The 24,201-nt window shown below is 44.9% G+C and overlaps 1 protein-coding gene across 1 annotated transcript in view; it reads right to left on the bottom strand.

Moving 5' to 3' along the window:
• Window positions 1-24,201, bottom strand: part of CD207 (CD207 molecule) — a 49,475-nt gene that overhangs the window by 15,918 nt on the left and 9,356 nt on the right. The window contains exon 2 of the mRNA XM_086700904.1: window positions 11,635-11,778. Coding sequence (XP_086557030.1) covers window positions 11,635-11,778 — 144 coding nt within the window. The remainder of the gene's footprint in view (window positions 1-11,634; window positions 11,779-24,201) is intronic.

Genomic DNA, 24,201 nt, shown 5'->3' with positions numbered 1-24,201 from the left:
GCTATTATTATTTGTAGATGATATGATTTTTTTTACCGATGAAATCTGAAAGAACCATCTGGAAGAGTTATTTAAATTGGTAAGATAGTTTAATAATCATATGGACAAAACAATCCACATGAATAACTTTCCTGTGTGACACAAAACAACCCATTAAAAATATGAATATACAGAGAAATTACGAGGATTCTAGATCTATTTAGGAACAGAATTAACAGGACCTGGTGATGGGTTTGGTGTAGTTTGTGGGCCCCCTTTTGCTCCCTATCACTCTCCAGAAAGAACTATGTTGGGTTATACAATCCCATTTCAATTTTAAGAGTCCAAATTTTAGGGCTAGGTACTTTTCAAAATGTTTAGCATTCTGAGCTTGGAGTTTAGGCCCTGCTGGTGAGGTCTTTGCTACTTTTTACTCATTTTGTTGTTTTCGTTCCAATCAGGTGGAGGGGTTTGGTTAGTCAGCTCCCACTGCACCATTTTCCTCAGAAATCTGCCTGTAAGCTTCTCTGTGACTATTTCCCCCCTGCTCTTTCCCGGTTGTTTGGTGAGGCAGGAGGAAAGATCTACTGGAGTTGTCCCGGGGAAACTGAAATGAAGAATGCAGATCTAGCATCATAGCGGAGGAGAATGGAAGAGGAAGCTTGCCAAAGACAAGGAAACAGACAGGCAGCCCTGAGACCACATATTCACGGTGGCCCTGTAATTCAGAGCAGCCCTGTACATTTCAAAGGCTCTCAGACCCTTTGAAAAAGGAATCTAGCATGCATGGAGGTTGGCAAGGGAAACGCCAAAGCTGTTTTTCTGGACTAACTTAAAACCTTGCAAGTTCTACGCTCAGGAAAGAATATATCAATGTAAATATTGTTATCAGGGCATTGCACTATTGAGTGACTACCAATCAGAATTATGCCTTTTAAGAATTAAAGGTTACACTTCACAGTACATAACAATCTCTGAAGTCCAGACATCCTAAAAGATTCCTTTGTTGTACGAAAACAGAACAGGATTATCCCCTTTCAACAAGTCTTCCCACTGGCAGGAGAGTAAAACTGGTGCTCTTTGTGGATTTTCTCAATACACCTCTTTATCAGGACATACTTTAAATAGTCTGTTTCCCTATATTTGCGGGGGGAGGGGGCACATGGATATTTTTCTCCTGAAGTTTCTAAGATCTTTTTCATGAACACCATGCTCAAGGTTAAACCTACTCTCAAGATTAAGTCCGTTAGTCCAGGAGAAGAGAAAAGTCCTGAGAAACTTCAGTACCAAAAAAAAAAAAAAAAAAAAAAAAAAAAAGGTAGAAGACAATTTTAAACAAATGTAATATGCAGCAGTATGCTCAAAGATGTTTAAAACTGGCTCTCCAGTTCTAGAGGGGAAACCCTGATTTGTAATATTTGCCATTGTCATTGTGTAAATATTTCCACTGTGGCCATCAAGTAACCAACACAATGTCACTGAAAGCAGAGTTGAGAAGAGATGCACATGATAGGCTCTTGAGAGCCTGTAAGGGCCAATTCCAGCACACCACTAAGGGACAAGTAATGTTTTCCTCCTGCGGCCCAATCTATCCAATTATGTGGTTTTTCTCCAGCCTTGCACTCCAGGAAGGAGAGGAGGAAATTCAGCTGTAGGTCTGGGACAAGAGGACAGGAGTACTATTAAATGCTATCAGGGAGACCCAGAGAGGGGAAAGATATAAAGACCCAGAGAAGGAGTGAGCCCCCATTCCTTTTGGGGATCCTCCATTCTGAGTATTTACTTGTCCATTTCCACCAACAATGTGCTACTGCCTGCGTTAAGTTCTCTCTGTAAATTCCAGAATTCCAGAAACAGGCCACAAGAGGCCTGATTGTCCCCCAGGACCACAACTCCCAGATGTGGGCATGGCTCCCTTGCCTGGGTATGGCCTATAGTTACCTTCTGGGGAGTGGGTGACTTGACAAGGGAATCCCCTGGCTGCTGGGTACTTTCCCTGGAGCAAGAACCACGAGGACCACAAAGGCCTGGTGTTTCGTCACCAGAAAAATGGGTGGAGGGGGAAGGCTACATGTCTACAAAGAACAAAAACCCTTTCCATGGGTGTAGCAGCTCCAGGCACCTGGACATCCTAGAGACATTTTCCAGGTATATGGGAAGAAATTAGATGCATAATGGGATTGGCAGTCTCTTGTTTCAAAGGATTCTCATTACCCTGAAAATTAAAAATCTATCATCTTCAACAAAACCCTTCAGGATCTGGCACCTGTCTCTCTCCACATTCCCATCTCTCACCACTCCTTTTCATGGGATTTATTCACATTTGGAAATATTCCAAGCCTGTTTCTTCCTCAGGTCCTTTGAACTTGGAAATGCATGTATTTGTGTGTGTGTACATATACATTTTTTTTTTTTTTTTTTTTTTTTTTGCTGAACCATTTGAAAGTAAATTGTAGCACTGAGGCATTATTTGATATTTCCACATTTACCCTGAAAACAAGGACATTCTCCTCCACAATCATAATACCATTACCACATCCAAGGAATATAATGTGGCTGCAATATCTAAACTATATATAAACATCTAAAAAAAACAAAGTCCCTTAGAGCTGGTGGGGGAAGTTCCTGACTCTAGGATCCAATTAAAGTTTGCACACTGCATTTTATTGTCATGGTCCTGTAGTTTCCTGTAACCTGGAACAGCCTCACCACCTCACCATCACTCACATACACATACATTTTTTTTAAGTTTATTTATTTTGAAAGAGAGGGGGCGGGACCAGCAGGTGAGGGGCAGAGAGAGAGGGAGACAGAGGATCCGAAGCAGGCTCTGTGCTGACAGCAGACAGCCTGATATGGGGCTCGAACTCATGAACCATGAGATCATGACCTCAGTCAAAATCAAGAGTCAGATGCTTAACCAACTGAGCCACCCAGATATCCCACACACCTCTTTTTAATCATTCATGACATTGATATTTTAGAGAGTCCAGGCCAGTTGCTTGTAGACTGTCCTCAATTCTAGATTTGTCTGATTGTTTCTTCATGATTAGACTCACATTATGATTTTCTTTTTAAAATTTTTTTTTTCAACGTTTATTTATTTTTGGGACAGAGAGAGACAGAGCATGAACGGGGGAGGGGCAGAGAGAGAGGGAGACACAGAATCGGAAACAGGCTCCAGGCTCTGAGCCATCAGCCCAGAGCCTGACGCGGGGCTCGAACTCACGGACCGCGAGATCATGACCTGGCTGAAGTCGGACGCTTAACCGACTGCGCCACCCAGGCGCCCCATGATTTTCTTTTTAAAACGAACTGTTAGTGCAGCTTGACCCCCCCCCCTTGTAGGTGGGGTAGTGGGTGGTGACTGAGCTGGGGAGCCAGCAGGTGTGCACCAACCGTGGCCAAGCCTGGACTCCAGGTGTTCCCTGGTCTCCACAGCCCTGCTGCTGCTCAGATCCTGAGGCTTCCCAAGTTGGAACCATAGCGAGGAAATTTCCAGCCAAGGACTATGTAGCCAAGTATTTGTTGTTTTCTGAAAGCAGTATCTGAACCCCTGTGGCAAACATGTCTTGATGGAGGACATAGAAACCAAGAAGCAGAGTGCCTGGCTGGTTCAGTTGGTGGAACATGCAACTCTTGATGTCCAGGTCATGGGTTCAAGTCCCACATTGGGCACAGAGCTTACTTGAAAGAAAGAAAAAAAGAAAGAAAGGAACCAGGAAGCAACTTTGTCCATAAGCCTGTGTCATAGGGACCCCTGACCAAGATGACAATGACCAACTAGGTAGAAAGACTGTCTCCTGCCACTGTGGCACTCAGTGCATATCCCAGAGGTCTCCGTTGTGAGACCACAGAAACAGACACATCACACACCTGTGATACCAATCATACCCACTTAGTGTAAGGAGGAATGATGCCTGTACTATGTGAACTCTGAGAACAGAGGCTGGGTCCAAACCTCCTGTGATGCCCTGGGACTCCTCTAGTGGTGTCTTTAAAGCCATCCAAGAATTTGACTTGCCTAGTGGAAAACTAAAGTGGTCAAATGAAGAGTTCTACTTCTGGCCAAGGTGGAATAATAGAAGAAGAAGAGACAGCATTCAGGAAACAATGATCTTTAAGACACTGGTTATCAGGCAATGCAAGACATGATCCCTGAGATGAAGGAAACAAGTGAGGGGAGCCCTACAGTTGCCCCAGCTTGTATCTTCAGAGCTTCCACAGCATATAAAGAACAGGCAGAGCCCAGCACACTCCCTGAGTTGAGGGGAAAGAGCTGAGAGTCCAAGGAGATGGAGGACACAGGACAGAGCCCCCAAGAGGAGAGCTGCACAGATACCTCCTCAACTCCAGAGACCTGCAGAGGGTCCCCTTGAGTATCCAGTAGAGTACTGACTGTGCATCTGGCCATTAAACACAGATCGTGTCACTGTAGAGCTCACTCCTCATTAATCAACAGGAAGAGCATAACATTAGCAACTTAGGCAACAACAGATGTTGGCGAGGATGCGGAGAAAGAGGATCTCTTGCACTGCTGGTGAGAATGCAAGCTGGTGCAGCCACTCTGGAAAACAGTACGGAGGTTCCTCAAAAAATTAAAAATAGAACTACCCTAGGACCAGCAGTTGCACTACTAGGTATTTATCCAAGGGATACAGGTGTGCTGTTTTGAAGGGGCACGTGCACCCCCATGTTTATAGCAGCACTATCAACAATAGGCAAAGTGTGGAAAGAGCCCAAATGTCCATTGATGGATGAATGGATAAAGAAGATGTGGTATATATCTACAATGGAGTATTACTCAGCAATCAAAAAGAATGAAATCTTGCCATGTGCGACTACGTGGATGGAACTGGAGGGTATTATGCTAAGCAAAATTAGAGAAAGACAAATATGTGACTTCACTCATATGAGGACTTTAAAATACAAAACAGATGGACCTAAGGGAAAGGAAGCAAAAATAATATAAAAACAGGGAAGGGGACAAAACGTGACACTCTTAAATATGGAAACCAGAGGGTTACTGGAGGGGTTGTGGGAGGGGGCATGGGCTAAATGGGTAAGGGCCATTAAGGAATCTACTCCTGAAATCATTGTTGCACTATATGCTAACCAACTTGGATGTAAATTTTAAAGAAACATTAATTAATTAATTAATTAATTAATTAATTAATTAAAAATATAAAGGAAAAAACAAAACAAAACAGAAGAGCAGAGAATCCCATTCCTGAATACCCTGCCTCTGCAGGCTCCTTTCCTGTTATCACAATTACACCCATGCTTTCTCCTTCAGTGGCCCATAGGTGGCGCCATTACCTTTGACTGGCTTTACAGAATTACTCTAGGCTAAGGCTTCATGTTTTTACTATGTGTGTCAATCTGGTCTTCCTTGAAATTTTGCAGGACTGCATGATAGTTATATTGGAATCCTGGCCTTCCAGGGAACAGGACTGCACGATAGTTATATTAGGATCCTGGCCTTCCAGGGATTCCAGACTCCCTTAATAAATGTAGCAAGCAATACTAGTAATCCCATTCCTATCCCTCACTCCCTGGGCCAGGACCCACGAGGCTTCAGTAAATGTATAAAGTGGCCAGATTCTTTGAACAGAGAGAGACAGGTGATGGCTTTATGGAAGACAGACAACTGCAGGCCTTGTCCCCAAGGAGCAAGACACAGACAAAAGTCTTGGTCTTCAGAAACCAGCCAAACTGGAGGTGGTCTCTGTCCTACCAGCTGTGGCTGTTAAATACACCAAGCACTGACAGAATCAGTTCCAAAGGTCTAGAACATTTAGAAATGCCAGGTTCCCATTGTGAGGAGATCCTCAGCAAACAGGAGACAGGCAGCAGAGGGACCCCGTATCCCTGCTCCACCAAAGCTGTTCTTGCCAAGGGCAAGAAGACCTCCACACAAAAGAAAGACACCTGGACAGTAAATGCCTCCCGATGTGATGCAAGCACCACTTATGAGGTTCAGCTGTCCCAAACAGAAAAAAAGAAAAATCAAACCTGAATCTGATAATCCTCCCAATCTAATTGCCAGGGAATAGAGCAACATGGTAAAAGACACCAGAGGGGGCAGCAAAATTCAGAGTGAAAGACTCAAGGATACATGGACTAGCTTTTACACACACGCGCGCATGCGTACACACACACACACACACACACACACACACACCAAGTTGAACAGTCACAGATTTTAAAAACTCAAAAAAATGTGTCACACAGACGCAATGTATAATTGGATGCTGACGGAAACAAGCTACCTGTAAAAAGACACACGAGATAATGTAGAAAATATGAACAATGACTAGATATTGGTAATGTAAGAATCAGTACTAATTTGTAGGTATAATTACTGTGGTCTTTCTAAAGAGCTCTTCTTAGACACACTTAAGTGTTTACAATAAAAATGGTATAATAGGGGTGTCTGGGTGGCTTAGTCGGTTGAGCATCTGACTTCAGCTCAGGTCATGATCTCACGGTTCGTGGGGCTTGTCCCATGTCAGGCTTTGCACTGACAGGGCAGAGCCTGCTTCGGATTCTCTGTCTCCCTCTCTCTCTGCCCCTCTCCTGCTCATGTTCTCTCTCTCAGAAAAAAACATTAAAAATGATAGAATATCTGGGATTTGCTTTAAGGCAATTTGAGGGAGGGGCGCCTGGGTGGCTCAGTCGGTTAGGTGTCCGACTTTGGTTCAGGTCATGATTTCACAGTTTGTGAGTTCGAGCCCCGTGTCAGGCTCTGTGCTGGCAGCCTGGAGCCTGCTTCAGATTCTGTGTCTCCCTCTCTCTCTGTTCCTCCCCTGCTCTCACTCTCTCAAAAATAAATAAAGATTAAAAAAAAACTTTTAAGACAATTTGAGGGAGAACAATAGGGAGTTAGATCAAGTAAGATTGGTCAGCTCTTGAAGCTGTGTAATCGGTATATGGCAATCATTATATTAGTCTCTCTACTTTTGTATTTGCTTTAAAATGCATAAAGCTAAAAAAGGAGAGGGTGCCTAGCAAAGTGTATCAGGTAGCCAGAGTCAACCAATCAGAGTTGAGATTATGAATCAGCCTTCTCTGCTCAACTCTGGGCTGGGTAATCCTGGGAAAGAGGCTGTGAACCAGGAAAGAACCCAGAGGTCTTAAAGGTGAATCTGTTCTGATAGGGTCAGAAGCCTGATCCTTAGAACCTGGCCATTTTGACAGAATCAATCTTTCTTCTTCTCCTTCCTTCCTTCCTTCCTTCCTTCCTTCCTTCCTTCCTTCCTTCCTCTTTCTTTCTTTCTTTCTTTCTTTTTCTTTCTTTCTTTCTTTCTTTTTCTTTCTTTTTCTTTCTTTCTCTGTCCTTCCTTCCTTCCTTCCTTCCTTCCTTCCTTCCTTCCTTCCTTCCGTGTGTGTGTCTTTTTGTTGCTGTTATTGTTCTCCCTCAATCACTGGTAAAACTCTTTTATGAAAATTGCAACTTCCTTCAGATGTAATTAGAGGGACTAAGGGAAGTTGGGCCTGCTTACCAAATGTTGAGACCCCCACTCTCACGCCCAGCCCTCTTCTCTCACTGGCCCCCAACCTGCTGGCAACCTGGCCATTCCCTCCAAGCAGTGGACTGGGAGAAAGTTCTCTGGGGTATCCAACCAGCCCAGGAGAAGAATCTTCAAGGCAATGAAATTGACAGTTTTCCTGAAGGTTTTAAGAGGAATTGTAAAGGATTGGCAGTTTGAGGTTGGATTATTTCAAAGTACATAGGAAACTAAACAAATAAGAAAGAGAAAACAATTATTAAAAAAAAAACAGTAGTGCAGGAAAGTATACTGTGAATAATAACATTTATGTATTCATACTAATATAAATACTGAATTGATGTGCCAAATGCTACTTATTGGCTTGCAGTCCCCATTTCCATTCCTGCTTTGTTCTCCCCTATATCACAGTGGGTGGATGGCTAGAAACCATATTTCAGACTTGCATAAAGCTTCAGATCTGATTGTAATTTCAGATTTGGTTGTTTTAGCTTGACCTAGCAACAACCTAGAAGTGTGATGCAGTCCCCCACTAGGGATGATGAATTTGTACATTTATTCCTGTAATTCCATCAGTTTTTGCTTTCTTGATAGAAGCTATGTTAAGCGCATGTTTAGAATTCTTATATCTTCTTGGTGAATTTGTCATTACCTAGTGTCCCTCACCATCCATAATGATGCTTTTTGCCTTAAAGTCCCATTGGTAGGATATTATTATGGCCACACCAGCTATTTATTTGTTTGCCTGATATATCTTTTTCCATCTCTCTCAGCTTTTTTGTGTCTTTATGCATTAGGTGTGTCTGTTTTAATAAACATAGAGCTAGGTTTGTTTATCTTCCTTTTTGGGTTCTTTCTCCAAAAGTGTTTTCAGTGCAGCTCATTCTACAGCACACACTGAGAAAAATGTTCACTGTGCCCCCCTCCTCTTTGAATGGCAATCTGCCTGGATATAAAATTCCAATTTCAAAAGTCTTTCCCTTTAATATTTAAAAACAAATTTTTATAACATTTATGTATTTTTGAGAGACAGAGAGAGACAGAGCGTGAGTGGGGGAGAGACAGAGAGAGAGGGAGACACAGAATCTGAAGCAGGCTCCAGGCTCTGAGCCATCAGCACAGAGCCCAACACGGGGCTCGAACTCACAAACTGTGAGATCATGACCTGAGCCAAAGTCAGACGCTTAACCAACCGAGCCACCCAGGCACCCCTCTCTTTAATATTTTAGAAGTGCTTTGTGATTGTTGTTTACATCCACCGCTACTATTGAAAACTCTGAGGTCAACCTGACCTAAGTGGAAGTGACCTGCTCCTACTCTCTGGTAGCTTTTAGAATTTTCTCTTTGTCTTTGATATTCTAAAGCTTCATTATAACATATCTAGGAGTGAACTTTTTCCTCATCTCTCCTATTTGGTACCATGTAAACCCTTTCCATTCAAGGTTGTTCGTCTTTTTAACATTTCAACAAATTTCTATTATTTCTCCAAAGGTGTCCTCTTCTGCATAGTTAATTTTCTCTCTTTCTAGGACTCCTGTTATCTGGATCCTGGCACTTATACTTCTCCTGTCATACCTCTTGTAATCTAAGTTTCCTTATTATTTGTTCTTCACTGCTTCCTTCTGTGAGACTTCTCTAATTTGATCTTCCAACTCACTGTTGATTAATTGTGCCTCCTCCATTATAATTTACCCCATCTACTGTGTTCTTTATTTTGACTATTGCTCACATTTAATATTTCTCCCTGCTTTTTTAAATTTTTTTTTCAACGTATTTTATTTATTTTTGGGACAGAGAGAGACAGAGCATGAACGGGGGAGGGGCAGAGAGAGAGGGAGACACAGAATCGGAAACAGGCTCCAGGCTCCGAGCCATCAGCCCAGAGCCTGATGCGGGGCTCGAACTCACGGACCGCGAGATCGTGACCTGGCTGAAGTCGGACGCTTAACCGACTGCGCCACCCAGGCGCCCCTCCCTGCTTTTTTATAATTCCTTGTTTTATATTATATTATTAATAACTTCCCCATCTCCTTACATATATGTATTGTGCTTATTTTAAATTATTGGCCCATCTATTCTAATATCTCAAAAGATACATATTGTCTCATTTGTTATTTGTTATTGTCTCATATTGTTATCTTTTGAGATACTTGTTCTCCTCAGGTGTCTAGTTATTTTGGCTTATGAAATCATATTCCCCACGAAATTCCAACCACTCTGTCTGGTAGTGAGTTTAGGGAAAGAACTGAAGTTCAAACCCTAGTCCTTGTCAGCCCTATGAGCACAAAAAAGAAGGGAGAAGATGAGCCTAAGATGAGCACTAGAGCCATGAGTAATCACACCTGTGTTCTATCACCCCACTAGGCAACTTCTGAAGTCAAGACTTCAATTTCAGACCCCATGGAGAAGCAGCACTGGGTGGTGGTGGTTTTCCTAGGTTATGACCCACCAGCCCTGGGAGTGTAGAGGAGGAAAAGTAGAGAATAAATGCACGAGGCCAGTCAGTTCCCACTGATTTTCCCAACTACCCCAGCAAGGCCTGTTTTCTACTCTAATAGTACCCCATGGATACCTATCCAAGCTTAATGGGCCATTTTCACATATTAAGGAAGGACATGATGGTTTTCCCAAAGCAATAGAGTAGGCACAGGGCAAACAAAAATTAAAATACTATTCTGCCCCAAATTAAACTGAAACCTCCACCTCTTTGCGGCTTTTTAATGCCAGGGTTTGGGGGAATCGTTCCAGGTACACCTCAAAAATCACAGGCTCCTATTCTCCACTTCAGTGGAATTGCTTCCAGCGTTCAGCCAGTGAGCTCAAAGAAGCTCTTCACATACTGATAAGGAACCATTGTCAAAATATAAGTGAACAAGCAGGGTAGAGACCAGTGCAATATACTGCCGTTTGTGTAGAGAAGGCGGCTTTTGTGGGTGTGTGTGCTTTTACTAGTATATGTACAGAATATCCCTGGAAGGTTACACAAGAAATTAAAACTACTGAATGCCTCTGTGGAGGGTATCTGAGTGATGAGGGATGGCAGCTGATGAGGGAATTTAAGCTGTTAACACCTTTTTGTGTTATTTTATTTTAAAACATATTTTTAAGTTAACAAATATCTCAAATACGCACACGAATTACCTTCAGGTTCCAGGGTTCTCTCCCAGCCTGTGACTCTAATGTCTAGGTGGGTACAACACTGCCCATGTCAGCCTATTGGAATCCTCCTCATTTTCACAAGGCATCAAAAAACGCCACTTCCGGGGCGCCTGGGTGGCTCAGTCGGTTAAGCGTCCGATTTCGGCTCAGGTCATGATCTCACAGTCCATGAGTTCGAGCCCCGCGTCAGGCTCTGTGCTGACAGCTCAGAGCCTGGAGCCTGCTTCGGATTCTGTGTCTCCCTCTCTCTCTGATCCTCCCCCCGTTCATGCTCTGTCTCTCTCTGTCTCAAAAATAAATAAACGTTAAAAAAATTAAAAAACAAAACAAAACGCCACTTCCTTCATTAAGCCCTCTCTGAACACCACAGCAAGAAGATATTCTCTCCTCTGAACTCTCGGCCCATGTTGGGGACAACCATCTTTATGTCCTGATTACTTTCTATGACACAATTTCATTATGTGTGTACCTATCATATCTCCCCTGCTCATTCATTTGGCCTTGAGGAATGCTACCTTGTTGAAATGGGTCCAGTATCCAAACACCAGATTCCCAGTGGCATCCTCCAGGCTCATTTTTAGACAATTCTAATTCACACACAAGTCACACACTTGCCCTTATGAATGTCCCCTAGTAGCCATTGTCCTGAACAGGGGTCCACCACATCCTAGGCCAGTGGCCTGAGGAGCACCAGAATCCCACATTCAGACAGGTGGATAAATTAATGGCCATAGGCCATTTCCTCCAACTTTACATATACGACAAAACTGAGCCACAGAAACCAACAATCCAAGGTGGCCAGATTTAGAGATGAGAGCAACAGCCTCTGACTCTCTTCTGTGACTGTTTTCCTAGAAAACAGTCCTCAGTCAGGGAAGTGCCTTCCATAGGACAGAAGAGGAGGCTAGGAAAGGCCTGTTCTCTTAATCTTTAGGGGGACCCACTTTCCCCAACATATTTGGTATTCTTGTTGTCATGTTTTTACCTGTTTGGTTAAAGATAACGATTGTCCTCTTGCTTAAGTTGGCAAACACAGTAAAGAACTGTCGCCCCGTGGTCTGAAAGGATCTAATCTCCTGCCACCTGTCAAGATGTAAGACGGGAAGCTCAGGAAAGAGACAAGTGTGACCTGGAACAAAGCAGACACAAATGCACACATCAGAACTGCTCCCCCTCCCCAATCTCTCTTCCCAGGGCCCTTTTGCACAAGAAGGTTCCACCTGGTGGGCTTTTAGGGTCTACAATGCTCGTGCAGGTGCAACCTTTTGGTGACCTCTGACCTTCACGGTACCAGGCTTGTGCTTTACACTGCAGTTATTCTCGTATTGTCACTCTGTGTTAGTTGCTCCTATGTCTGTTTCCCCTACCGGACACCGAAAATGGAGACACTGAGGGGAGGAGGGCGGTGACGTCAGGCCACAGAGCAGCCTGGGGTGGGGGCTGCCATTGTTCACTACCGCAATGTGGGGGTATTCATCATACTGGTACCGTCAAAACTCAGGAAGGACTTCAGAAACCAATACAGGACGCCTCTGTGGCCCCGACCACAGCTCTCTGGGATCCGGGTATGGTCTTAAGGGGGCCCACGGTCCCGCCCCATTCCTACCCCAGAGGGGTGCAGAGGGACCGGGGTTAGGGAGAGCAGACTCCAGCACCCGGAGCAGACAGGTAAACCAGAGAAATGACACCCGCGACTAGCGTCTCGGGCCTTGTCCCCCCCACTCCGGACCTCCACCCCTATCCTGGACCTGCACGGGCAGGATCGGAGAATCAAGAGGGCGGGCGCCCGTCACCCAGGGCGCATGCGCAGAGTGGGCGGAACGAGGCGAAGCCCCATCGTCGCTTAAGCTCGCAACCAGCAGGGGGCGACACGAGGACGCCTCCCTGCTTGCGGCCGGGGAGCTAATGACTTCGCCGCTGGCGGGTGGGCTGGCACCGGACTGGGGGCTCAGGAAGAGAAGAGAAGCGGCCAGCCTCCAGGTAAAATTAGCGGAAAGATAGGACGTGGCAGTAGAGAGCATGTCTGGTGCGCCCCAAGTCGTCCCTGATACCCCGGACTTAATACTTACATGCTCGCCCCGCCAAGTGTGTGGTGCAGTAGTGGAGTCTCAGGCTTTGGCCTGAGACTGAAAGACTTTCAGCCTCACCGTTTACTGTGTAATTTGGGGCAAGTTATCGAGCCTGACTGAGCCTTGGCTTTCCTATCTATTAAATGGGGTAGTAGACCCTACCTCCTTGGTTCATTATGGAGCTCACAAGCACACAAGCAAGTGCTTAATAAATGTTAATCCTTATCAGCACTTTTCTTATTACATCACTATTGTCTGTCTGTGCATCTCCCTCCTCCCCTGGTATTCCCCCCCCCCATAGAAGCTGATGCTGTGAGCTCCCCTGGACAGATAATGTGAGTCAGTCATCATGGTATTACCAGTGCACAGCACCAGCCCCTATAAAAAATAAAAATAAATAACTGCCCAGGGAGCCAGGGAGAAGCCAAGGAACTGAGTTGGGATGAAATTGTGAGGGGTCCACACAGGTACCTACAGAGCCCCTGCTCAAACATCCCTCCAAATCAGACCCTCAGACCCCAGCCCCATGGAGCCGAAAGGCTTTGCTCTATCCCAGCAGCCTGACCTCCCTGCCATGTGGAAGGATGGGCTGTTCCCTCCTCAAGCCCCCAGTGGTCCATCTAGCGCATCTTGGGTGTTTAGTCCACCTGAGAGAGCTTTGCCTGAGCCTGGGTCTCTACCCACTTATATCTCTGGCTCTGTCTGACTCTGTCTGTGCTATGTCTGTCACTGGGGCCGTAGATCAGAAAGGAAGATGAGGGAACACCACCTCTTTCTAGTTCCTGCCTCAACTGTCAGAAGTTGGTATATATAATTAGCCCTCCTCAACTCTCTCCCTAGAAAACAGCTGGAAGCTCAGCCCTTACCCCAACCTGTAGCCTGTGAAAATTCTTCTCTTCTGTTCACTGCACAGCCCCACTCAGGCTCAGCCCAAAGAGATAAGGAGTAGAATCTCCCCCAGAGAGCCTGGGCTGCCCTCCTTGAAGGACTGCTGGGAAGGAAAACATGTCCTATTCTGGAAGAGATGGCTGGTGAGAGAGAGGTCCTGGGGACCCTCCACTGGACAGTTTCCTTGGGGGGCCTGAGGCCAGGGAGCCCTGGGCTGTTTTCTTCCTTGTGACCCAAATTTAAGTCCACCTGTATAACCCATGCAGCACCCTTGTGAAAATTAGCTCAGGCTGGTTTTCATTCCCTACTTCCCATCTGGGCCACAACCTGCCCAAACTACATGAAAGAAAACTACATCCTGCTAGTCCCCATGGAGAGTAGAAACTCAGATTGTGAATAAGTCTATGATCAGGCAGATGTCCACTTGTCTGCTCCTATACTCCAGGACCATGGTAGAGGCAGTGACTGTTCCTATGAGAACATAATGCTTCTTACTCCCATCAGGAGACCCACAACTCCCTGTGTCTCCCTCCAAAGCCTGACTCTGAAACTGATGGAGTCTATAGAGTAGCTTCAAAAAGCTGTGGCCTCCTGCCCCACTGTCTAGCATATCCTAGCCAAGATGGCTGACTACTCCTCTGTGCTCAGCTCTGTCTCCTGGGGACAATCCTCACTGCCTAACTACACCTGCAATGCTCTTTGTATATATCTAAAACCAGGAGCACCTGTCAATGATGCCTTCTTTCTTCCCAAACTCTTATCTATGACTGAGTCCCTGGTCCTCACTACCGACTTGAGGACCCTGTTATGTGTCCTCAAATGTGCATTCTAAATTAAAGATACCACTTCTATGACTTTACCTAAAGAAATTCTGCCACAGGGGCACCTGGGTGAAGTTGAGGGTCCAATTTCAGCTCAGGTTATTATCTAGCGGTTTATGGGTTTGAGTCCCACATTGGGCTCCGATGACAGCTCGGAGCCTCGAACCTGCTTCAGATTCTGTGTCTCCCTCTCTCTCTGCATCTCTCCCACTTGTTCTCTCTCTCGCGCTTGCTCGCTCTCGCTCTCAAGAATAAATAAACATTTTTTAAAAAAGAAATTCCGCCACAAGTGCAAAGTTGTGTGTTCAAAGATGGTTATGGGAGCATTCGTTGTGGTACCAAAACCCCTCAAAGAGCCCAAATGCCCATTAATAGGGAAATGGCATAATACTTTATGGGTGACCCATACTGTGGACTTCCATGCAGCTAATAAAAGGATTTTCGAGATGTTTAAGTGAGGGAGGAAAATTGGAGGACAATATGAATAGTCATATCCATTTAGGATGTAAGGAACTAGAGGGCAAACATCTAACTAAATGCATAAGAACAGACCTAGGAAAGCCAAAAGGCCAACAAGCACTTGGGGAAATGCTTAAGATCACTGATAATCAGAGATGTGAACATTAAAAAAATAAAATTTTCCTTTATGCTTTGCAGACTGGCACCCAGTGAGTGGAACACACCAAGTTCAATTCTGGAGCAGCCATTCTGGACAGCAAGCCAGCAGTGTTTCGGCAAGTTAGACATTTCATACTGTGTGACCCAGAAATTCCACTCCTGGGTATAGATCCCAAAAGTATTTCCCACAGGTGCTTATAGAAACCTGTATGTGGAGGTTCATTGTGGCATTACTTGAGGTAGTAGGGGAGTTGAAGCCACCTAGGTATCTTTCCCTGGAAGAACAGACAAGTAAAACAAGGCGGTCACATACCATGGAATCTGAAGCAACAGATTGATGTGCACAAAGTAACAGGGATGTATCTTTACAAAAATAATGTAGTGAGTGCCACAGTGACCCAGCATGGGTGTTGGAATTTAAGCAGAAAGATGTTTACCATGGTTCAATACTAGATGTCCAAGCCCTGACAGGGTGAGAAGGGGCCCCACATTTGGGCCAAAGGTGGGGAAAAGCAAGACAGCAACATAAACTGGTTACACATCAGGGGATTGATCACATAAACCTTCTGAGGATTATAGGAGCCAGGTTTCTCCCTGTCAGAGAAGGCAATTATGAATACAGAAAACTAAAAAGAGCCCTGTGATATTGCATTGTAATTGGAGTTCTTGGTATGAACTTATGGGTCTCAATAAATGTAAGTGTAAATGTGTTATATACATATTCATATGAGTATGTTCATATTCCCTGGCTCTGTCTACTAAGAGAGTCTTGTAGCTGCGACCCCTAGTAGCAATGGCCATAGCTAGAACCCAGATCTTGGCTTCTAAATAACATTATCCACTAAAAGGACCAGAATACCTTAGGGGGCAAAATGGTTGATTCAAGGGCTAGCACATGGAAAAGTACAATGGGAAATTGAAGTATCTTATGCCAGAAATGCTCAAATGATAAGGACATGTCAAAAGGAAAGAGGAATTTTTGACAAGGGTGCCAAGACAATTCAATGGAGAATTAACAAAGGTCTTTTCAACAAATGGTGCTGGAGTAACTAGATGTCCACAAGCAAAATACTGAAGTTGGACCCTTCCCTTACACCATATACAAAAATTAATTCGGGGTGCCTGGGTGGCTCAGTCGGTTGAGCGTCCGACTTCAGCTCAGGTCATGATCTCACACTCCATGAGTTCGAGCCCCGCGTCAGGCTCTGTGCTGATGGCTCAGAGCCTGGAGCCTGCTTCAGATTCTGTGTCTCCCCCTCTCTCTGCCCCTCCCCTGCTCATGCTCTGTGTCTCTCTATCTCAAAAATAAATTTAAAAAAAAATTTTTTAAATTTTTTAAAAATTAATTCAAAATGAATCAAAGATCTAAATGTAAAAGCTAAAATTATAAACCTCTTAGAAGACAGTATAGGGCTAAATCTTCACAACCTTTGACTTGGCAGTGGTTTCTTAGATGCAATACCAAAAGCAACCAAATACCATAAGCAACCAAAAAAATAGATAATGACTTATGAAAAGTAAACACTTTTGTATTTCAAAGAATACTATCAGGAAAGTGACAAGACGACACACAGAATGGGAGAATAGATTTGCAAAGCATATATCTGATAAAGGACTTGTATCTAGAATATGCAAACAATTCTTACAACTCAATAATATAAAGACAAGTGACCCAATTAAAAATGGGCAAAAGTCATGATCTCATGGTTCGTGGGTTCAAGCCCCATTTTGGGCTCTGTGCTCTGTGCTGACAGCTCAGAGCCTGGAGCCTGCTTTGGATTCTGTGTTTCCCTCGCTCCCTGCCCCTCCCCCTGCTGGTGCTCTGTCTCTCTCTGTCTCTCTGTCTCTCTCAAAATAAAAAATAAATAAACATTAAATTAAATGTTTAAACAACCCAAATGTCCAACCACTGATAAGTGAATAAACAAAATATGGTATGTCCATGCAATGGGACATTCTTTGGCATTAATAAGGAATAAAGTGCATGCTATAAGGTGGATGAATCTTAAAAGCATCATGCTAAATGAAAAAAGTCAGTCACAAAAGACCACATAGTGTACACTTCCATTTGTATGAAATGTCCAGGAAAGGCAAAGCTATAAGAGACAGGAAGTAGACTAATAATTGCCTGGGGCCTGGCAGCATGAGAAGATTGAGAGTAGAATAGTTAAAGTTTCTGGTTGGAGTGATGAAAATGTTCTAAAATTGATTGTGGGGATGGTTGAACAGCCCTGTGAGTATACTAAAAACCACTGAATTATACACATTAAATAGGTGAGTTGTATGGTATGTGAATTATATCTCAACAAAGCTGTCACACAAAAAAAAGGGGGACTCAGAAGCCAGCTGAAGGGACTCCCACTGACTACCTGTGGGACAGTTTGCAAATTACGTAAATAGTTATAGTAACAAGTTATAACCCATTGAATAAAATAGGAACCTGTTGTACTTATTGATATAAACAATGCATAGAAAATTTGATGAGTAGCAGGAGATATATGTAGTCTTAAATCCCTCCCTGAAAAACATTTATTAATTACAAATGTAAAAAATACAAATTTTACAGAAAGAAGCTTAGCAGACACCATCTCACTCAAATGATCAAAGGTGACATCGCCACTAATGGGATAAATAAAAATCATGCCCCTTCTGATAGGATACAATGAAAGAATTCAGCACCATTTCAGTGGTGTTCCTGCCAAAGATGCATAATCTTAATTGAATCATGAGGAAATATCAAACAAACCCCTGCTGACGGACATTATATGTAATAACTGGCCATGGAAGTCAAGAAAAGACTGAAACTGTTACAGATTGAAGAATAAGGAGACAATGACAACTAAATAAAGCACCTAATCTTGCCTGGATCTTTTTGCTATAGAGATGTTGTCAGGACAACTGGCAAACCTTAATGAGGTCTGAGTAGTCCATGGCGAAAATGTTTACTTTATTATTTTGACGATTGTATCATGACTATGAGGGAGAATGTCCTTACTTGTTGGAAACAGAAAAGAAAGCATATGTCAGCAATTTATGCTCAATTGGGTCCTGGGCAGGGTGAGTTCTTTATACCTGACAATTTTTCTATAAGTTTCAGATTGCTTAAAATAAAGCAAGAAAGCATAATACATATAAAACAACTGGCTCGTATTCTTCAAGAAATGTCTATGTTACAAAAAAGCAAAGAAAAGTTGATGAACTGTTTCCAGCTAATGGAGACTAACAGGAAGTGGAAAACTAAATACAATGAGTGATACTGGGTTAGATCCTAGACTAGAAAAAAAAATGATAAAGGATGTTATTGGCACAATTGGCAAATTTTGAATATGATCTGAAGATTATATAACAGCACTGTTACCAATGTTGTTAAATGTCCTGATTTTGGTCATTGCACTGTGGTCATGTAAGTAAAGGACTTCTTTCTCTGGGCATGATGTCTGCCACTTATTCTCAAGTGCTTCAATAACCATAATTTAATAAATACATAGAGAAAGAGAACGATAAAGCAAATGCAGCTCAGAAACAGGTTTACTGAAGTTCTCTGTACTTGTAGCTTTTCCATAAATTTAAAATTCTTTAAAACTACACTTTTAAAGTAACGTTTAAAAAACAAAATGAGGGGCGCCTGGGTGGCGCAGTCAGTTAAGCGTCCGACTTCAGCCAGGTCACGATCTCGCGGTCCGTGAGTTCGAGCCCCGTGTCAGGCTCTGGGCTGATGGCTCAGAGCCTGGAGCCTGTTTCCGATTCTGTGTCTCCCTCTCTCTCTGCCCCTCCCCCGTTCATGCTCTGTCTCTCTCTGTCCCAAAAATAAATAAACGTTGAAAAAAAATTTTTTTTAATAAAATAAAATAAAAAACAAAATGAAATATAAAACCCAATGTGCATGAGTGAAAAGCACACACACAAAACAATGCATATTTTGTGAGAAAGCATAACACAGACATACACACTAAGCACAACTCAGTGGTTCCTTACTGAGGGGGGCGGGAATGGGAGCGAGCGTGCAGGCTAAAGAGAACAAATAAAGCGATTCTTTTAAAGACTGGAGTTGTTGTCTAGAGGAACAAAAGCCAAATTTCTGACCTCAAACTTCTGAGGCATCAGGTGGGATAAGAGTGGAGGCAGGCATGAAGAGGGGAAACCAGACAAACACACTGTTTCGTGTTTTATTTTTATGTTTGGTATTGTTTGAATTGTTTTGTGATATAAAATTCATTCACGTATTATTTATGTAATTTTTGAAATAGAGAAAAAAATGGAACATCCATATAATGCTATCTAGACAGCTATTAAAACTGAGATAGAGCGACATCCACTGATATGTAAGAATGTGATGGCCTCTTGTTAAATCTGTTTTCCAATGGCAATTTGCAGAGTAGCGGGAATAGTGTAAACCGTTGTTGAAAAACACATAGCACATGCAACGCTGTAACTATCAGCTGCGCTACTTACGAAGGGAGGATTAAGAGAAGAACTTCTACACATCTCAGCCTGATTATTTTACAGTGAGTTTGTGTTAACTTATAATTTTTAACCACAAAATGCATGAATATATTCTCGTTATGGAAAATAATAAAATATGTATTGCTTTTAAGATACGTGTAATACTGTAGCTAAGGTAAGGAATTGTTTCTTAAAGGATAATTGGCATTTTTTTAAAGGAAACGTAACCTCCTTTTCAACAACACAACTTAAAACAATAATGATTATGTAATTACGCCTCTATTAATATAGCAACAGTTTAAAATCGTCCGAATGCCCCATGAGGAGATTGTCGGTTTCCAATTTCAGTTCCCGATTTCGCCACCCTCGCTTGACACTTCGCAAAGTATAAGCCACTGCGTGCCCCTCCAAACCCACAAAGCTCTCCAGATACCCAGCACATGAAGGTCCCTGTGTCCTTCCCTTAGTGTCTACCTAACAAACTTCAGCCTGAGGCTGTCGGGTCCTCACCTCCACTGGAAGGTCTTACCTTTCTCCAAGCCGGGGAAGGAAACTCCGTCCTCCTCTCCCCGAACCCCAACCTCACCACTCCACCCCACCAACCCCACGCCTTCCCCCATCTTCACAAGGCTTCCATTGTCTCACCTTCCCTCTCCGTAGAGGGCTCAGCACTTTGCGCGGTAACTCTTGTTCCGGAGACCAGTTTCAGCAGAGGCTTAGGGTGTGGGGAAAATGCTTTAAGGCAGTTTGGCGCGATATTAAGAGCAATGAAAATGTCCCTACCCTGTTGAGCCAGTAAGGATCCTAATGAAATAATCCTCCCCAAATAATTTGCTCCCCAAAGGAGCAAACGATGTGTTTGAAGATTTTTGTTTGAGCATCATTTTAATGCTGAAAAACTGGACACGGCGGACTATTTAACAATTGAACAGCTAAAGTAAATTACACTAACAAAATATCTCTCGGCCGTTGAAAAGTACGTATGAGGATCATAGCACACGGCAAGTGGAAACTGCAGAATACAAAACTGCATGTTCACCATGACTGAAACGATGCAATTCAAGTGTGCACCGAAAATAAGTCTGAATGATTATTTTTTTCGTCTTTTTTTAAGAAGAGAAAGTGGTGAATTTAGGTTTGGGCACTGGGATTCTTTTCCTTCTTTCAATTCTATTATTGTTCTGACTGTATGACTAGTGTGCAAAGGCTGGAAGCGGCGTTAAAAAGAGCCTCAATATTGTCAATACGATTTAAAAACTGAGAAGTTATTTTCAGCAAGAGGACCGCATTTCTAATGGAGGGACTCTGGCACCTAGACCTGCGAGTGGGGGCTGGGAGCTGGGAACGGGAGTCCCGGGGTCTTTTAGAATAAAGCCACGACCACCGAGCGAACCTGGACGAACCGGTACGAAAGGGACCCGCGAAGGGTCGCCCACTACCCATCTTCTCCGCACCCGCGACTCGGGTCCGGCTGAGCGGAGCCGATTGCCCGTTCGTTGGTTGAGTGAGTGTATTTCTCCAGCGATCCATCCCTTTAGACTACCTTCCCCATTAGCAACCTGCACGTCCCCACCGAGACCAGCCGCCCTGCTGACCAAAGCGAGGGAATCGAGGGAATCCAGGGAAATTGCGGGAAAGGCAGATCACTCTCCGTGGAGACCCTGCGGCGCTTTGTTTGGGTCGCGCTTGGCCTCCCCATTTCCGGCCCCGCCCCTTCCCACTCTCCCGCCCCCTCTCCCTGACCCGGCTTTCCCTCCCGGGCTCCTGGCACCCTGCTTTCACGGCTTCTGTTCCCCTCTCCCCGGCCTCCTTCTTCCCTCTCTTTCCCTTTCTGCCAACGCCACACACACACACACACACACACACACACACACACACACACACCGCCCTCATCACCACTACCTCCTGCACTGCCATCACCACCACCGTCTCCCCAAGCATTTGCAATATTTGCCCCAGAGGAGCAGACTCTAAAGAGGGTTCCCCGCGGAAAATCAGCAGGACCCAATCCCAAGGGGCGGGCTTTCGCGAAGACCTGGACGCCGGCCTGAGCCTCCCGCCTCCATCACTCCAGGCGGCGGCCTCGCCCCCGGGGAACGGAAGGCGAGAGGCAGCTCCCAGGGGAAGGAACGACCAAGCATCATCAAGGCCACTAGAGACGGCGACCAGGGTGGGGGCCACCTCCACTTAGTGCCGTTGAGCGCTATCCGTCGTCTGTCCGTTTATTGGGGTTTGGGGGTCATCTACCAAGGCCAGGACTTCAGACTGGCGAGCCCCCTTGGCCTATCTCCGAACTCCCAAGTTCTCCACGAGTATCAGGGAGAGGTGAGGGGAGAACGAGCTCAAGCAATACATTCTTGTTCTAAAATTCGTCGGGTCGGGCTCACAGAGTGACACACACTCCCCCAGCGCTCACTTCTTTCGGGGAAGGGCTGTGCTTCCAGCTCTCCCTCCACACACGTACAGGACTCAGAGACGTGTGAAGGGTGGGTCGTGAGTATGTTTACACCAATGGTGTGACGCTCCCCTATTGCCCCACGGCGCAGGCCGAAGATGTCTGCCTCGGGAAGCGAGAGGGACAAGCCCTTAGCAAAACAAATTCCTTCTCACTGTCCGGGGCAGTCTGTTGAATTATTTGTTTGCCGAAGAGGTGTTCCTTGCCAGAAAGAAAAAAAAAAAAAAAAAATACATATATATAAATAAAAGGGAATGGGATTCAAACCTACAAAAAAAGTAGGTAAGCCTTGTTCCTCAGACACACAGGCGCACGCACGCGCGTCGGGAGCTCGGGCACTTGTTCTCTTTATCCATTGAAATTGCCTCGGACTCGTTTCGGGGCTCACGTCGCTGTCCCCTCCTTTCGCGTGGCTGAGGCCCAGAAGCGGAGGTGTCTCAACGCCACAGCCGCCAGAACAGACGGCCCTCGCTCCAGAGCCTGCCGAACCCATCCACGCGCTCGGAACTCGGTCCGGCCTCCCCGCGATCGCAATCCCCCTGCTGCCGTCCCCGCGCGCGGCGCGCTGCTACCAAGGACCTTGACCTCTCGCGGACCCCGTCGCCTCCTTTAGCTCTCCCTGACCTGCTTTTGAACCCGCTAATCCAGTCCGAACTCTCGCCCCGCAGCGATCCTTCGCCCGGGCCCGGCGCGCTAATTCCCACTGACCCCCGCCGCCTCTCACCGTTCTGCAGGCTTTGAAGGGTGCGGCCTTCGCGTGCGGTGCTATCCGGTGCACGGGCTCAGACCGCCCGGCCTCGCTGCAACCCACGTACACGCCCTGGGACCCAAACTAGCAGTCTCGAGTTGCAAACATTCTTTCCTTTCCTTTTTCTTTCTCTTGTTTCCCCTTACTTTAATTCGTTTCTTTAAGAAACCTACCAGACCCACAGAGATCAAAATTGTAGGTAACATACTAAGTTGGCGAGGCTGTTGGGGAAGCGGACACTTTCACACGAGGCTGGCAAGCAAGGAGGGCGCAGAAAGGGTAAGAGGAGTCGGGCTACCAAGGAGCAAGCGCCTAGGGTGACGGCGGAAAGGGCAGGAGGGAGAACAGAGGACAGTGGTGACTTCATTCCTGTTTTTAGACGGGAGCGGGGATGTCCGACATGCGGCAAGAAATTGGGGCCTCTGTGATGGGGCTGAGGATCTGGAAACACACCTACTTGTCATTTTATAATCCTTTGTGCTGGTTAGAATTTTTTCCCCCTCAGATGAATGTTTTCCTTTTTTAAAACAAAATTAAAATTTAAATTAAAAGTTAATGAAATTACTGGGGCGCTGGGTGGCTCAGTCAGTTGAACGTCTGACTTCAGCTCAGGTCCTGATATCGCTGCTGAGTCCCAGCCCCCGCATCGGGCTCCCTGTTGACAGCGTGGAGCCCGCTTCTCTTCCTGTCTCTCTCTCTCTCTCTCTGCCCCTCCCCAGCTTATGCTTTCTCGGTCTCAAAAATAAAAACATCAAAAAACAATTTTTTAAGTTAGTGAAATTAGTGCTCAACAAACATACTTACAAACAAAAGCCCCCCACCACCCCCCCCCCCAAAAAAAAAACACACACCTAAGGCATGGGTCTGCATGTTTGTTCCGGGGTTTTTTGTTTGTATGTTTGTTTTGCTTTTTTTTTTTTTTTTCCCAGCCAACTGAACAGGAAAAAATGTGTTTCCTTTCTTAGATTTTTCTTTATTACAGAATCACTGAGGCTGCAGGAAAGCACCTCTTTAATGGAAGTTATTTTCAAGGGCCATTTTCTAGCCACCAAAACAAACCTGTGCTTAGGCACCAGGTGGTCTGTGTATCTCTTGCAAACCATCAGAGGTGGAGTGGCACCTCAAGATCAACTTCAGAGGTTCCCTGCCATGACTCCATTTTGGGTTTCACTATCCAAGAAGATGTTAGCTGTCTCCACTAATGTAGGCTCCCTGACTGTGGGGATTTAGGTCTGTTTGGTTCACAAATGTCTCCTAGTGCCTGGCATCCTATTCAGAATATAGTAGTAGCTCAATAAATATTTGTTGGAAGAAGGATGTTCCAAAGAGTGCAGCAGCTCCCAGAGAATAGTTCCCAGTAGATATAAATTCTTGACATCTTGGGGGTAATGGAATAGGTGCCCTAAGGGACTATCTGGAGGGGACCTTGGCTAGTGCTCAGGGCCTTCCCAGCATTCCAACAAAGGCACACCAGTCACCCAACATAGGCTACCACACAGCTTCTTGCCCT

Source organism: Puma concolor, chromosome A3, assembly GCF_028749965.1.
Source record: "Puma concolor isolate L17-30 chromosome A3, mPumCon1.1.hap2, whole genome shotgun sequence".
Lineage (NCBI taxonomy): Eukaryota > Metazoa > Chordata > Mammalia > Carnivora > Felidae > Puma > Puma concolor.
Note: the sequence above shows the minus strand (reverse complement) of the source record. Positions and strands in the feature narration are given on the sequence as shown.